This window comes from Gossypium hirsutum, chromosome D12 (genome assembly GCF_007990345.1).
Source record: "Gossypium hirsutum isolate 1008001.06 chromosome D12, Gossypium_hirsutum_v2.1, whole genome shotgun sequence".
Taxonomy (NCBI): Eukaryota; Viridiplantae; Streptophyta; class Magnoliopsida; order Malvales; family Malvaceae; genus Gossypium; species Gossypium hirsutum.
In genome coordinates, this window is record NC_053448.1 from 526,296 (window position 1) to 544,193 (window position 17,898).

The following is a 17,898-nucleotide window of genomic DNA, read 5'->3' on the forward strand; positions in this document are numbered from 1 at the left end:
GCAACTAGGAAAGATTTCTACCGTTAACTAAATTTGTTTACAATAATAACTATCATCCGAGTATCAAAATGGCACTTTACGAAGTTTTGTATGATCGTAAATGTCGAACTCCTCTATGTCGGTTAGAGTTGAGTAAAAGAAAGTTAGCAGGAACCGATTTGATATGTGAAACAGAAGAGAAAGTCTAGGTTATTCAAGACTACTTGAAAGTTGCTTCTGACCGTTAGAAATCTTATGCTGATTTGAAAAAAAAAAGACATTGAATTTAAGATTTTCGATAAAGTCTTCCTAAAAGTTTTACCTTTGAAAAAGTTTCTACATTTCGGCAGGAAAGGGAAACTCAGTCCGAGGTTTATTGGGCCGTATGAAATTCTCGAAAGAATTGGGCTTGTAGCTTACCTGCTAGCACTACCTTTAGAACTTGATAAGATTCATAATGTCTTTCATGTATTAATGCTAAGAAGATACAAATCCAACCCCTATTATATGTTAACTATTGGAAAAAATTTGGTTTAGAAACAGTTTTCTTGCACAGCAGAAAATAAAATTTTAAAAACCGACCCAGTTTGTGATATTTATAGCAATAAACTTTAGACCGAAGTCGTAGTTGTGTTTTCGGATAGGTGGATCCTTGTCATTCCCGACTTTCTACCAAACAATCTTCTCATCTATTCTTGTACTATGAACTGCTTCGAGTGTGAGCTCGAACAAATCGAATCAAACATAGAGCCAAAAGTATTTTCTTTACTTTCAGTGAGAAAGTAAATCTTTCTTAAATAGAAATTGGTAGAATTGCAATTCGCAGAAAATAGAATTTATTCTTAAAATAAATTCTCTTTACTTTCAGCCAAAATAGCAATATTGAAAACTTTGGAGAAACTTATGTTTTTCTCTTTTGGTTGGTGTGCTTTGAAACCTACCACTGCCATCTATTTATAGGGAGAGTTGGTGGAATCCTGATTGAAGTGGTAGAATACAAATAATATTATTTTGATAGAAAAAAATCTCCAACTCCCTATTATTGTAACACCCCAAACCCGGTCTAAATGTTATGATCGAATATGGCGATGTCACATTGTAACACCCCTTACATGTATTCGTCGCCAGAATAGGGTACGAGGCATTACTAGAAGACAAACATTTGCATACGTATTAAACCTAGTTACAAAATTTCATCCAAATTAAAACTTTTAAATTATTAACGTGCTTTTATAATTCTTTACAACATATCCTCGAAATATTATATTCATAACAAATAGGGCCTACGAGACCCGATATTTACTCATGTAATTCAAAGCTTCATTTCCATTTCATTCAATTCACAATTTCTCATGTTCACAATTCAAATCAATTTCTCAATCCAAAATATATATATTTCAATCACCTAAGAATATAATTCAAGTTACACGAACTTACCAGGCTAAATTGCAGAAATACCAAAATTTAGGGACATTTTGGTAATTTATTATTTTCCTCAAATTTCTACCCAATCTTGATATAAATTAATATTTCATTCAATTTATTAATTTAATTAATAAAAAAATTCATTTCATACAATTTGGTCACTTTTTGATATTTTTACCAATTTACCCTTAAAATATTACTTTTATTCAATTTAGTCATTAAACCTAAAACATGCAAATTGCTCATTTTTAATGAGAACTACAGAATTTGGATGATGTTTCTGTTTGTTTCTATTGAAAATAGACTCATTCAGGATTTTAAACATATAAATTTAAGCCTCTAATTATTCGAACTCAGACTTTTACTTAAATCAAAGTGTACAAGTCACACATGCATAGTCCGTCATCCATTCAGGATTTAGGTATGTCACACTATGAATGTCACAAGTGAATAAACCCATGAATGGATTCAAGATCTATTCTTCTTGGGTCTAGTCTGATGTACTGTTAGTCCAGTCAATCACATCTATGCATCTATCTTCTGGGAGTCATTTGCTCCGATGCCCAAGACAAGGCATCTCCCTAATTGGAATTTGATAGATGACATATTAGTCTTTCAATCGGTTTGCTCATTACATGTTTAGGTTTGTCTACTAATATAAGTTGTCTTTTCGAATTATGATCCAACCACGTAATACCGTTTAGTATCAGTTAAACATTAGACAACCAATGAGTAACATTTGCTTCCATTTTGCTTTGCATGTAAAACCCATATGAGGACAATTATAAAAAGTACATCAATGAATTTGTTTTATTAATATATTTGTTCAAAAAAATTACAAGTTTACAAACAAGTATACTACATTTAGGGCACCAGATCCAACAGTCACCCATTTGCCCTAGTGAAATAGATGAGCTGTATTTCGCATTCTCATGCTCTCCACATGTTTCTCAAAACTCCTAACTAGTAGAGTCGAACTAATACTAATACTATACGAGGCTCACCTTAACACTTCATACAGAACTTTTCTTTCGGAGTTTGTCGTACACATGCTTTCCTACAGAGTGTGTCATAACTATTGTACTCTCGGAATGCCCTATAAATCATTTTATCAAAATTCGTCATGGGTTCTTTTCATTCATTTAGGATCCATCACACAGTCGTTCCCTTATATGATTGCCATAGGGGTCATTCTTTAGACCACGCCACACGTGCGTTCCTTTTTAAAGATAGCCATAAAGGCTTCCGTGTCCAAAGATTTTCCACAGAGGCATTTCCTTTCAGAGGTTCTCCACATAGGCTTACATTTCTTGAGTTTTGCCACAAAGGCATTCCTTAACATTTAGTACTCACCACAAAGGCTTTCATGTCTAAATTTTTGTCACGAAGGCATTCCTTAACATTAAGTACTTACCATAAAAGCTTTCCTTTTTTAGGTGTTTTAAATGATAAGGATTTGCTTAAACTCACACTTAGTGAGTTTTTCCCTCATCGTCCTAAGACGTACAAAGAACCACATTAGGTAATAACTTTCTTTAAATTTTTTTATATGATGTCACAACCCGTCAGTTACGATCTTACATGATATGGTCTTCTTTTAGTGCCATGCCTATGGACTTGTACTTTCAGAGATTAGTGTTTTTAGTCTCGACGGACTCCTTTGACAACTTCGAAGACAAACACAGATTTATCATGCATCAACTTATCATACAATGACTTGCTCGTGACAAACATATTCATGCTTTTAGACACACATGCACTTCTTATTAGACTTGTTCTTATTTTTAGACATAAGCACACCGTAGTCATTCAGATTTATAAGTTTTACTTTTCTAATTAGAATCATCACATTATACTTTACTAATTTCAGTCTCATGCTTTGGCCACTTAGCATAGAAGTTCCTAGAAGGCGTATTATGCATGCATGAATCAGTTTAATGACTCACCTGACTTCTCTCTTTCTTAGTTCCAAAGCTCCAGATCTAGACTTCCTTTGGAAGATCGACAACAACCACTTGACATGGAGCACTCATAGGTAGGGATCTAGATTAGCACCTCTATTTTTTTTTGTAAATGAATGAAACACTTTTGATTGTTTTAGATCTAGACCAAGGAAATACTTCCTGAAGAAGGTGGAAGAAAAACTCTCATTTTTCAATTTCTGACTATCTAGATATACAACCTTTAAACCTTTAAGAACTTGGCTCACGTCAAAATCCTATTCTATTTGCTATATGGATGGTTTATAGCTTTACGAAAATATGTACGACAATCCATGGTTATAAATATAAATTAATATTTTTAGATCAAGCCCATCATTCGTTCTTAACCATTTCATTAAAATATAATCAACACTTTAACTAGCCAAACCTGGCTTATAACACCTTTTGGCGATATCTTGATTTTCTTGAAATTTCTCAACATTTAACTTCTAGAGATGCCTCACTTTCTAAGACATTTTTCACTCGTTACCCCAACCTTTTAGTTAGGTCCAACGCTTAACTTATTCAAAACCTATTCCGAAAATTCTTACTTCTAAAATAGCACTCGAGCACTAGGGCTTCGTCGGTCTGGATGTTACATTGAAATTTAGGAAATGCAAAAGATTCCCTATGCATCAGCTGTTGGGAGTCTAATGTATACTCAAATATGTATGCATACGGATATTGTGTACATTGTTAGGATGTTAGGAAGATAATTAAGTAACCCTAGTATGGGCCATTGGATAGCAGCCAAGAGGGTTATGAGGTATCTTCAGAGAACAAAAGCTTACATGTTCACTTATAAGAGATCAAATCATTTGGAGGTCGTAAGGTATTCAGATTCAGATTTCGTTGGGTGACAAGATAGCAAGAAATCTATATCAGGCTATATTTACATGTTAGCTGAAGGAGCTATATCCTGGAAAAGTGTCAAACAGACACTTGTAGCTTCTTCTACTATGGAAGCAGAGTTTGTAGCATACTACGAGGCATCAAACCATGGAATATGGTTGTGGAACTTTGTCATTGGGTTGCACAGTTTTGAGAATGTAGAAAGACCACGCAAATTATTTTGTGACAAGAAGTCAGCGGTGTTGTATTCCAACAACAACATGAGCTCATCTAAGTCAAAGCATATTGACATAAATTTTCTAGTTGTGAAAGAGAGTGCAAAGTAGACAAATATCCATAAAGCACATTGGGACAAACTCCATGATAGCGGATCTGCTCACAAAAGGTTTACCACCCAAGGTCTTTCATGAGCACACTACTCATATGGGTGTTATATCATTTGAGGACATCATAATTTAGTGGGAGTTTGTATTTTATTTGCTTTATGTTTGTTTTCAATCATTTATGTATTTGGTTATTTTCTGATCAGAAATGAAGTATTCAATTTATTCACTATGTTTGATACTAACCTCATTTAAGTTTAAGGAAGACCAGTTGGAAATAGGTATGTTTGGTTCACATTGCATATAATTTCCATGCTACACATCCATACTTGATCTATGTCATTTGGTTATGTTAATATATGTGATCGGAGGTGGATTTAGTTACGATCTATGTAGCGAAAGTCGTCTTAGTTCTATGTTAACATCATTAATGGACGAGATTGTTCGGAATACCTTTTGGATATGATAGTAAAGTTTTGAGCTCATAAGGTTATATAATGACATGTAATTATAGAACAATTAATATATCTGTGGTCCAAGTGGGAGATTGTTGAAAAATATGGACATCACATATATAATAATAGTAATTACATGTTATTATTTACTATCATAAAATATTAGCCCAAATTGAAAAAGATCTGATTTGGTTAAGGCTTATTGGGCTTTAGATATTAAATAAAATATAAGACAAATATGTGTAGATACTCTAGTAACTAATTTCTAATTAATGGTGGGTTGATTAGAAATCAGGGTTAATGTGCAAAAGTTATATATTAGGGTTATGGTCTACAAATTGCGCATACATAACTTTTCTAATATCTCATCTTTAGGGAAAAAAGAGAGCCACTTTATCTGAATTACTTGTGTGCTAATTTGGAAGATCAAAACCACAAGACAGAAGATTTCAGGAAATCAATGGATTCAGGTACGCTTCCACATTTAATTTTTTTCTTGATGATTTTACATGACAGATTCTGATTTATTAAGTTTTATATGAGAATTTTACGGTTCTAACATCGTATTTATGAAGTAATAATTATGAAGAATGTTCTTTATTAAATTAGATCTCTATAACAACATATGATCTAAAACTTTTAAGTGAAATCATAGCTATTTCATATAAGTAAGCCTATTAATTATCATTTATTAAATAAAAATGATTTTAATTAAAATATTATTTCAATAAAATGATTAATTTTCACATGAAAAAAATATTAATCATATTTTACTAAATGAAACTAATCTTCAATGAGTAGAATTAAAGATATTAATTCAATAAACTATTAAGTTCCCTATTTAATATGCTACCGTAAATTTGGAAAATCATAAACTTATAAATTGAATACTTGAATTTAGCAACTCGTGATAAATTAATTTAATTTAATAATTCATTGATTACTTGAACTTGTTAGATTTATGAGCTTTATAATTAATCATGTGAAAGAATGTAAAACAAAATATGCATAAAAGCAATAATACATGCACCTATTATATGTTTTTTTTTATTGATTTGGTTCTAACTTCCTTTTTGTTTTGAACATAATTTCATTTTCTTTATTTGATTGAAACTCATGATATGAATTCTGTAGTAAACTTACAACGATTATCTCTTTATAATAGCATGATATAAATTCTATAATAAGCGAAATCTAGGCAGATAAATGGAACTGCTATAGAGAAGGTTAATTGTATATAAAAAAAATATTAATTGGCTCAGTTTCATCTCCCTTATATGTTAATGATTTTAGTTTTTATTTTAGAGATTTGATACCCGTATAAAATCTGAAGTTAAATCTAAAACTTTAAATAAAATATAATTCTCTTAATATTATTTTTATTTACTCACAATATTTCAACTCAAAACTTTATTTAATAGTAATGAAAGAGATTTTTGTAAATCACATTATCAAAATGGGCTCCATGCCAAATATTCTTTCCCCTCAAAGGATCTAAGGCATTAAACAATTATGATTCACACGACTTTTGAGATCAAAAGCTCAAGTAAATCATTCTTGATATAATCTCCTAGTAAATTGAGAAAATCTTCAAAAAGAACAAACCAAATTGCAATGATAATATGTATACAATGTAGAACATACAGATTCAATTTACCTTTTTAAAACATCAACATGTATTGTTCTTACATGTCGTGTATGACGGTGATGATAATAAAAGCATGATGACATATACATGATTAAATCTACGTATCAAATACGTATAATGATGCATGCAAAGCCATGCAGGAGAAATCAGAGACAAAGTACACAGAATAAGTTAAATAAAATGAAGGTGAGACTGAGAGAGATGTACGCACGAAGTTTCTTTTGTTTGAAAAGAAAATGGCAAAAAGAAGCAAAGTTTTCAACCTTCAAAGATGTAAAAGCAAGTTCGTACAGAATTGGCCATTGTAATAAAAACGGTTTGATTACCAAAAACCGTGTCGTGTGAAAGAGAGATGACTTAAGAGATCGATTGCCCAGTCAAAGTAGGCCTGTACGAAGCTTTTGCCCCATAGAATAAATTGAAATATATTTATGTTATTACACCTGCATAAACATTTGTGGAGAAACTTGCCCTAAAAAGATTCCATTTCGCCTTCCTCCTACTTAGATGGTTGTGGCTCCAGCAATGATCCCCATCCGTAAGACCACTTCGCCAAGGCCAATCAAAGGGTCACCTACATTGAGGATCTTCAAACCCATACCCACCAAATCCTAAAGAAATCTTTTGGGAATCAAAATATCTATTTTTCCACCACTTTTTTAATATCAATTTCTAACTCAATTATAACTAGTTACATCATATTAACTCATACATATCTTAAACTTGACTATCTGTCACTCTGTCCAAAAATATTTATGCGATAACTAGACAATTATTTTGTAAATTTACCTTAAATTCTTCTTCTATACAAGTCTCTCAAAAAAAAACACTAATAAACCCACTTTTTCACAACATTTTTCTACCACGTTTTCAAAAAAAAAAAATCAGTACTCTTCAAACGCAACCGCAATGAAGAACCAATATGGCTCCCTTTCAACTCTAGCACCAAGATTCCCGGCATGTCTTTTCGCAACAACCTCTAGCTATCCGCAAAAACAAACTCTTGGGAGATTATCCCCAAGATTCGATCATAGAAGGTGCTTTTGCACTTACTAATCAACAAGCTCAAAATAAGTTCCTTGGAGCCCAGCGTTATGGCATTCCCACCCCCAAATGAAGACTATTCTTATTAAGCTAGTACATATTATAACATATATAATATTAGATTACCCAATATATTTCCTTCGATTTTTTCCCCTTAATTAATTTAAGCTATTCGTTTGAGGTATCCCAAACATATCATAGTACACCAATTAACCATAATGATATTGCTTGGTCCACTTAGACTTTCACACGTTGGTTTCCTTATATAAATTAATGTGTATCTACATTTTTTTGTGTTTGTCTCGTGAAAAATAATTTGATCAATAAAAAATGACTTACAGTTCAACAGAAAATAAATTCATAGTACTATAAAATGACTTACATTTATTAAAATAAGTAAGTCATTTATCAAAAAATAGTCAATTTTATTTTTATATAAAAATTAATTTAAATCAAACCTAATATTGTTATATTAATAATATTTTTTATTTTAAAATATTTAAAATATTAAGATCAAATATGACCATTTCAATATTATTGAATATACATATTTAATAATATAACAAATAATTAATATTATTTATTATTTTAACAAATTATCTAATATTAAAACTTTATTTTAATAATAAATTTTAAAAATAATACTTTAAAATTTTAAACAATATTCTTCATATATTATTGAAAATATTTATATTAATAATTTAATAATAAATATATTAATAATAAAATTTTTAGTAATATAAAGGTTAAAAAATGTCATAAGTCCATGTACTCTTCACAAATTTAGAATTTAATCCTTGTACTTTTATTTTCAGGAATTTAGTCCCTCTACATTTCAGATTTGAAAATACAGGTCCGATTGTTAACACTGTTTTTTTTTACCAATTTTGTTGATGTGACATTTTTAAATAAAAAAACTCACTATTACAAAATATTATCTTATTATAAAATAAATTTCGATTATTGTACTATAATATTTTGTAACAAAGATATTTATGTTGGGTTCATTTCATTAAGAACAACTTTTAAAAAATAATTTCAGAAAAATTTGTGAATAATTTTGTTTTATTTTTCGATAATATATTCTTAGCACTAAATTTTAGTATCGAGGCATATTCCGAAACCAAACTCTGTCTTGTATATCTTTGCATATTAGCCCTCAACAACCCTCCTAAATCTACCCCTATTCTCTCTTTCTCTTTTAAAAAATTTCTAATTGAGTCCGATCTTAAATAATTTCTACTTTTATCTTTAATAAAAATAATTGGCATTGTTATAGGGAAGCTTGTACAAAGTTGAATAAAATCGAAAGGGACCAGCCAACTGTCCATAAAACTCCATTAATTTTTTTTATTCAATTTAATTTGAGGACATGGTAGTTGGTTTCTTACGAAAGATTCAAAAGAGAGGCAAACAAAATGGATCATATATAGACTTGGCTTTGATTAGATGTCAATCATGAATAACAAAAACTGGGTGCCACGTCGAGACAAAAGCCTGTGACATGGACAAGTTTCTCGACAACTTATAATTGAGACCAAATGGCTTCAACCTTGTCTATGGTGGAAACTTCAGTATTAGTGGGGTTTCTGTGTTGTTTTTTTGGTATGGTGTTTGTTAAGGATTCCCATTTTGAGAGAGTAAGGTAAGTGGTTTTTGCTTGCCGTCTTAATCCTTTTGCTATTACTTTATTAAGTAAAAAGGAAAACATAAAAAAAAAAAAAGAAAACAAGGAGATTTGCTGTGAGCCTTGAAAAATGGAAAATGTAGGGGGCTTTTGCTTGAGGAACCAGACACAGTTTCCTACATGTACACAGCATGTCTTTTTTAAGATTTATTCAAAATTAAAGAAAGCATGCACGGGGAAGCCTTGGACCATCAATATTACTCTTTGTTTAAGGATTAGTTTGATGTTCGTGTTAGAAAAAGATAAAAAGGACACTTGAATAAGAACAAAGTTTAACAAAACGTGGTTTTATTTATGAAATAATAAATATCAGAAAGAAACAAAATTATTTACATTAAAAAAAAAATCCTAAAAGACCGCATGGCTGGTCACTCTCATTGTATATGACTTGAGTTATCATTTAGACCTTTAATTTAAAATTTTCTTTATTTTAGTACTTAAATAATTTTTTTTGTTCTTTTTTAATATGTAAATTATTGTTTTCGTTATAGTTTACCGAAAAATAAAATAAAAAGTTGACAATAAAAAACGTTACACTTTCATCCCTACTTAAAAATAAAAAAGCTGGCAAGAACAACGTGACACATGATATATATTTTTATTTATTGGATGCTAGTAATTTGTATGGATGAAATGAAACAAAAATAGTTTAAATATTAAAACGAGTCGAATAGTTCAAACTAGTCACCTTTAGGTCTTAACTAAATTCAGAGTCAAGTTAGATTGGACCTATAAACAAAGGAGATAAGCTTTTTTAGTATTATTTTCTTCATTCACAAAACTCAAACCCAAAACTTTATTTAAGAGATATCAAACTTTTTATCACTTACCATCGAGCAAGTTGAATTAGGTTTTAGGAACCACTTAAACAAGAGGCTATTTACATATAGATGAAGTTATATATGTGTATGTATGTATATATTTTTGGGAAGAGGAGCTCTCCAAGTACCAAGAATTCATCTAATGCTTGAAACCGGAATTTATGTTTTTATGGCAGAATGAAAATAACAAAGCAGCTAAAAAATGAGCACCCAAATATGAGAACTGCTTAGTTTAAGATGGACAGGAGTCTAGAAGGAGTCAAAAAGAGCCTCCAAAATGGATAGCAGGCTTAACACAGTGTGGCTGCTAAAAAGCAACAAAGCTGAAGGTTTCGAGGAGATTGAATATGGGGTTTTGTAGAGTTCAAAGGCAAAGCAAAGCATCCCCCCAGTCCCACACCACATTGGAGACGCAGCCATTGCTTTGGCACAAATATTCTGTCCTATCGAAACCCCCTAATCTTATAGATGTTTGAGAGCCCAAAAACCCACGCTTCCCCTACACTACTCTCTTTGCGTCGAGTCCCTCACTAATTTCCCCCTTTAAACTTCCCCCATATGGCTCATGGTTCTTAAGAAACCATGTTATGTTAAGCTCAAATTAGAATTTTGGTCTATAATTTCTATAATTTAATATCATTCATTTATTTTTATAATGTTTCGTTGTTGGTATAAATAATTTAATCTCTATTTTTAGATTATTAATTATTTTAGTTAAAATGTTGATATGATTTTTTTTAAAAACAACCATTTCAACTAGGAATGATAAAAAAAATCCAAATTTAACGGGTTTTGATCAACCCGACTAAAAAAAGGTAAGTTTTTTATTTTGAAAATTTAATTTCGGGATGGGGTGTGCAGATCTTTTCATTAATATTTTCAACTTTTGAGTTTAGAAAAGATTCACCTGTCTTAGTATATTTAAAAAATACGTTTTTTTCTCAATTTTATAACTAATTTTATGATTTTTAATTATAATTTCATAGGCTTATAAGAATTTATGACATGTTTTTTTAATTTCTTAATTTTAAAGCAGGGTAGGGTGGGAGATAAAAAAAAGATTCAGTGAAGGTGAAGGTGAAGGTGAGAGAAAAATGTTACCATCCCGCCTTGTTGCTTTCTCAATTTCCTACTCGTTATATGGTTAAGTGGTATATTAACTATTTAAACTAAATAATAATATTATAAAAATAAAAATTAAATTATAGCACAAGACACGAAATTTGACCTTATATTAATACCTCAATAGTTGTGAAATGAGTTGGAAATTCAATGGTAAACCAAATTTAAAATTTTTGAATTAGGGGAAGTCAGAAAACGGAAGCAGCGTCTACATTGATTTTTAATCCTTCAATTGCTTCTTTAACCTCTTTTTCGGCCCTTACGGGGTGAATGGGCACAGCTCGGGGGAATTAGACTAAGATCAAGCCTAACTTTGCTGACCCTCGGCGGTGGTAAACAACAACAATGACTAATTCTTTTAAACTATGTTTGCAACTACAAATGGTTAGAAGTATGTGATAAAAATTTCAATTAAGGTTGATTGCGGATGGGTTACCCATTGCCCATTTCCCCTTAAAGCTTTTGCCTCAATGCCTTTGTGTTAGGTAGTAGGCCTCGGATTTTGGGGTGAAAAAAAAGCTCCATTCAATAGAAGAGAGAGAAAGAGGGAGAGAGCAGAGGAAACCCATGCTCTCTTGCACTTTATTCTCTTCAAATTCGATACTTTTCCTGTTACCTGATCGAGGTTTTTGTTCCAATAGATAGCTAAGCTAACTCACAGAAAAAAGGCTTAATATATAGATTGGTCCCTGAATTTGGTAATTTTTTTCATATTGACTCCTAAATTTTTTTATCATATTGATCCCTAAAGTTGACATGTGTTACACAGATTGATCCCTACAATAACACCGTTTTTTTTTTAATTTTGTTGATGTGGACAAGCATAGCACCAACATGTGAAGAAATAAGAGAACGACACGTAGATTTATCTTTAATCATTTTTTAAAAAATTTAACAAAAACTTAAAAATTAAAAAAGAAGTTAAAAAATATAAAAGTATATAAATTATAAAACTTCAAATATATATAAATTGAAAATAAATAAATTAAATATGTTTAAAAAATAAATAAATTTGGTTAACTTTTTAGAGAATTACAAGAAAATGTAAAAATATAAAATTAAAAAATTAAAAAATATATTGTAAACATTAAAGAAACAAAAATTAACTAGTTGACATTGATCAATTTCTTGTCAGTGGGTTAATGTCCAATCAATTTTTATTATTTTTTGTAAATTTCTAAAGAAAATTGACTTTTTTATATATATATTTTAATTTTGTTTATTATTTTTTTAGATTTTAAATTTTTTTCAAAGTTAAATATTTAAAGAGTAAGTTTTAAAATGTTAAATTTTAACTTAACTTTTTTTTCTTATTTTTTACTTTTTATATATTCAAGCTTTTTGTATTTTTATAATTTATAATATCTCTTAAAAATTAAAAGAAAATTTAATTTCTTTTCAAATTTTAAGTTTTTTCTATTTTTTTTAAATGATTAAATATAAATTCACGTGTCATCCCCTTAATTCTTCTCGGGTCTCACCCATACTTATCCACATTAACAAATTCTTCAAAAATAAATTGTGTTAGTGTAGGGACTAATTAATGTAACGAAGACTAACTTTAAAGACTAATATGATCCCCAAAAAAAAAATAGGGGCCAATCTATATATTAAGCATTAAAAAAACTAATGGTGTTCACCATAGAAACCGATTAAAAAAACTAATGGTGTTCACCATAGAAACCGATATGCGTAATGGATGCCAACCTAAGGACCAATTTGATCAAAAAAAAACTTTAAGGCTAATTTGAGAAAAAATTCCATGTTTAGGGGCTAATCTATATATATTAATCCCCAAAAAAACCATCTTTTCTATTTCTTCTTTATCTCTCCTTTTATATGTTCCTACATTGTCTTGTTCTAAGCTCAGAATCTCTTATTTTCATTTCCTAGCTTCAGTTGTTGTCCCTCTCTGTTCGTTTCACTTTCAATTCTCCTTCAGTTTTCTTCTTCTTCTTCTTTTTTCCCTCTCTGTTTCTGTCTTAGTCTTCTCCAGCTGAGCTGAAAAGACTTGCAAGTGAATTTCAGTGTACTTTTGGTTTTTCACCTTGTTGAAAAATGAAATAGTAATGCTGATGATTTAAGAACTTGTTTTCTCTTCATTTCCTGAGGGAACAGAGGTTTACCCTTGTTTTCTCCTCAGCTGTCATTCAAAATTAGCCCACTTTTCTTCCCATTATTTTCCTGAAAAGACCTGTTTTCAAGGTGGTTGTTTTTTTCCCCAACTTTTGTATTAGTCTGTTGGTTGTAGCTGAGAATATCAAGAAAATAGTTGAACCAATAGAAGCAACTTCATAAAACCACATTCATTGCTTAGAAATTTGGATAGGCTATATGAAAGCTGTGAAACAATGAGAGATGGAAACTCCAAGAAGAGCAAGGTTTATTTCTTCTTTTTTGTCTGAGACAAGCCAGAAACTCATTTGATTTCATTTTATGTTAAAGACTTAAAGTACAAGATTGATGTTGACAGTATATTTCCCTGATGAAGCTTTCATGGCCCAAGACATTGGTCAAGAAGTGGTTCAATATCAAGAATAAAGCTGAGGACTTTCATGCAGATGAAGTTGATTATGGAGGTGATTTGATTGGATTTTAAGCCTTTTTAGTATTTAAGATTATACATTTGGATCTTGGATTTGGAATCTTTAGCCTTTTAATTTATATACCAAGAACAAAGATAACTTTTTGCATTATTCTAACTCTATGATTTTTACCCTTGGTTTTATACAAAAAAAAAAGTTTGGTTTTGAATTTCAGTGAGGGGTTTGATGCTTGACCTTTGCAGTTCAAGATCCCGTCGTTGTTTTGTTCCTGTTTCAAAAATTCATATTATTTGTTTTTTATGGTGTTTGGATATTAGAAATTGATACTCTACTAAGACAGTAGAGAAGAGAGAGAGAGACAGATAGCAGCTTTAACAGCTTTGTAGTTCATCTTTTTCAGGTGTTGATGAAGATTGGGAGCACAACTTCTCAGATAGGGAGGCATGCACTATCAAGAAAAGCAAAACAGGTTTGGATTTGGAAATCAGACTCCACTATAGTCATTGTTTTTGGACCACATCTTTCTCATTTTATCTAATGTTCAATTAACCAATACTAAAATGCTAATATTGTTTCAATCATTACCAAATTTTATGTTTTACATGGATGGTAGAGAGATTGAGCAAGAGGCATTCGGACCGAGTTCGACAAAGTAAAATTGATCCCGACGTCTCTCAGTTTACGGATGTGCATAATTATAAGTATGTTGTTGCATTCTTGAATCTTAATTGCTTTCTGGTGTTGAGTTGTTTCTCAATAGGATTTGGTTTACAGTGTGTTTCTTTGTTTCCATATTGGCATAGGATTTTTGTAGCTACATGGAATGTGGCTGGAAAGTCTCCTCCTAGTTATTTGAATCTTGAGGATTGGCTTCCTACCTCTCCTCCTGCTGACATTTATGTTCTCGGGTATGCGAAACCGGTCTGGATTTATTCTTACATCTCAATGTGCCTATTCTTATGAACAAACAAGCTTTATGGAATTGACAGAAGCCTTTTTTTGATCCCATTAATTGGCCTTCTAGGTTTCAAGAGATTGTTCCTTTAAATGCTGGTAATGTTTTGGGCACTGAAGACAATGAACCGGCCAGGAAATGGTTAGCTCTCATTAGGAAGACTCTGAATAGCCTTCCTGGTACCAGTGGTGGCTTCCACACACCTTCACCAATCCCTGATCCACTTGTTGAACTGGATGCGGACTTTGAAGGATCAACAAGACAGGAAGCTTCATCTTTCTTTCACCGCCGATCATTTCAATCCTTGAGTCGTAGCATGAGAATGGTTAACGACATGGCAATGCCTCAACCAAGGCTTGACCGTCGCTTCAGTGTTTGTGATCGGGTTATTTTTGGTCATAGACCGAGTGATTATGACCCTAACTTCAGATGGGGTTCCTCTGATGATGAGAATGGACCTGGAGATTCACCAAGCAACGCTCAGTATACCGAATATTCTCCAATGTCCTATGGTGGATCTTTTGCCTTAGAGGGAAGCAATAGACACATGGCGCATTCAAGGTACTGTCTGGTTGCCAGCAAGCAAATGGTAGGGATATTTCTAACGGTATGGGTAAAGAGTGATCTTAGAGACTATGTTCGCAACTTGAAAGTGTCCTGTGTTGGCAGAGGATTGATGGGTTATCTTGGAAACAAGGTACACCTTTGCTTGTTAAAAACTTTTTGATTCGAGAGATTTTGTTAAACTAGGAATAAGGAAGCATGCTCATTTCTTTGGTTTTGCAGGGTTCTATTTCTATTAGCATGTTTTTGCATCGAACCAGCTTTTGCTTCGTCTGTAGTCATTTAACCTCAGGGCAAAAGGAGGGTGATGAGCTGCGAAGAAACTCTGATGTTATGGAGATCCTCAGAAAGACAAGGTTTCCCAGGGTTCATGGAATGAGATATGATAATTCTCCCCAAACGATTCTAGAGCACGAGTAAACCTTCATATGTTAAATTTGGACCATATTAATGATCGTCAAATTCATGTCATAACTTTGGTATAAACTTTAAGTTTTGAATATCTTGGCACAGTCGTATTATATGGCTCGGGGATTTGAATTATCGGATCGCTTTGTCCTACCGTTGTGCAAAGGCTCTAGTTGAGATGCGCAATTGGAAATCACTATTAGAGAATGACCAGGCGTGTCCTTATCCTTTTTAATTGATCCTATATATTCATTTTCATTTTTCATGGAGCTTTGTGCTGCTCTTATTTCCTATGAGAATTCAATTGCTGAGTCTGAAAAACTGTTGTATTCCAGCTTCGAATAGAGCAGAGGCATGGCCGTGTATTCGAGGGATGGAATGAAGGCAAAATACATTTCCCTCCTACATACAAGTTCTCGAATAATTCAGACAGATATGCCGGGGAGGATAGGCGTCCAAAGAAGAAGCGAAGAACTCCGGCATGGTAATCAGAATCATGTAATTTATGTTCAATATTCTAAAATAATATATGTTAATATAGGAAATTGTGACATGATTTTGCTTTCATAATGAACTATTTGATCTTATAATAATCATAAAACGAGCAAGTAATCAACCTGATATCTGTGAAGGTGTGATCGTATACTGTGGTATGGAAGAGGCCTCTATCAGATATCTTACGTTCGTGGAGAGTCCAAGTTCTCGGACCATAGGCCCGTTTATAGTGTATTTTCAGCAGAGGTCGAGTCTACTAGCCGTAATCGAATCAGGAAAAGCATGAGTTGTTCCAGTGCCAGGGTTGAGGTTGAAGAGCTGTTGCAAGTGTCACATGGATATACAGAACTCAGTTTCTTTTGAGAGTTTTTTGACAGTCCTCATTCCATGCTACACTTCTCGGAAGACTTGACTCAGTATTAACTGCATGGTTGTACAAGGTAATCCATCCGTACAAAAAAACTAAATAAATACTTGGACTAAAGAAAATCTATTGCTTGTTCTTAAATGGTCCCATCTTACAGGTGAGTAAATGCCTTGTGGAAACTATACCATGGTGGCGATGAACACGTACCATGCATCGACAGCAATCTGAAAGAAGGTTGGTCTTTACTTTTGACAGTTTCGATGTAACTTCATATCCTAAATTCATTCGTCTAATTCACTACATTGCAACAGGTTCTAATCTGTATATTGTCAATAAATGCCCGAACTCCAGAAGATCGTGGCATGTCATTGATTCACTACCATTGGAAACTGATTTAACATATGACTTTATTTTTTTAAAGATTCTTTTCAATGGAAAAAACAAAAACAAAAAAAAAAAGGAGAGAAATAATGTAATGAATTGGCACTTACTTTTTGCACTAGTGATGGAAGATAAAAAAGTCTGGAAGCTGAAGATATGATGGATGCTCATTACTAGTGGATAAAAAAGAACAAGTTTTGATTTATGTAAACCTTCTTTTACTGTTGCTGCTAATCATTTTACTGATATAAAAAGAGAAACTAGTTTTGTTTCTACTTTGAATTTGATTATTTCTATCATTACTTTTTATTTTCTTTTAGTTTACAAACTGTGAGCTGAACTCAAAAAGTAAAAGGGAAAAAAAGGCCAGGAAGAAAGGGAAAAGATAATACTTTGCTGAGATAAATAAATTTGAGATATATTGAATAAATTAGATTAAACTTTTGGTTCATTTGGTTTATTTATTTAATGCATGAAAGACCTTGACTTTTGCAAAAGACAAATGAATCCCAACAAAGCCTGAAATCTACTTCATTCAAGGAAACAGAAAAGAAATGAAAAAGAAGAGAAAAAGAGGCAAGTTTATAATGCCTCTGTTGTTTCAGATTTCAATAGCCCCACCTATTGGCCCTGCTTCAGCTATTATTCTAACGATGCATTGAAGCTTTTTTCAACTCTATTGATACCCAATAAGGATCATGATGGTTGGTAATGGTTCACTCGGTGAATGGGGAGTTGTACGAAATGTTACGAGTATTTAGGCGGAAGAAAGGTGGTTAGAAAGAGAGAAGACCACAAATCTTGATTTTAGGAGTCTTATAAAGGGCGCTGCTGGCCCTTCTCA

The 17,898-nt window shown here is 32.0% G+C and overlaps 1 protein-coding gene across 2 annotated transcripts; it reads left to right on the forward strand.

Moving 5' to 3' along the window:
• The first annotated feature begins 13,193 nt into the window (after positions 1–13,193).
• LOC107930559 (type I inositol polyphosphate 5-phosphatase 4) lies at positions 13,194–17,329 on the forward strand. 2 transcript variants are annotated; one of them, XM_016862227.2, is made up of 12 exons: positions 13,194–13,719; positions 13,812–13,917; positions 14,285–14,353; positions 14,498–14,585; positions 14,688–14,792; positions 14,909–15,536; positions 15,626–15,819; positions 15,917–16,025; positions 16,147–16,295; positions 16,444–16,746; positions 16,831–16,907; positions 16,985–17,329. In XM_016862227.2, the coding sequence occupies exons 1-10, from the start codon at positions 13,690–13,692 to the stop codon at positions 16,667–16,669; spliced, it is 1,704 nt and encodes a 567-aa protein (XP_016717716.2). In that variant the 5' UTR covers positions 13,194–13,689; the 3' UTR covers positions 16,670–16,746; positions 16,831–16,907; positions 16,985–17,329. The 2 variants fall into 2 exon arrangements, with proteins under 2 accessions (XP_016717716.2, XP_016717723.2); XM_016862234.2 differs by having other exon boundaries at positions 13,830–13,917.
• The last annotated feature ends 569 nt before the right edge of the window (positions 17,330–17,898 follow it).

Excerpts from the sequence above, each read along its gene's own strand:
- LOC107930559 (XM_016862227.2), top strand. The coding sequence starts at position 13,690 with ATGAGAGATGGAAACTCCAAGAAGAGCAAG. Across the intron at positions 14,586-14,687 it reads ACGGATGTGCATAATTATAA|GATTTTTGTAGCTACATGGA; the intron begins GTATGTTGTTGC and ends ATATTGGCATAG. Across the intron at positions 15,537-15,625 it reads TGGGTTATCTTGGAAACAAG|GGTTCTATTTCTATTAGCAT; the intron begins GTACACCTTTGC and ends TTGGTTTTGCAG.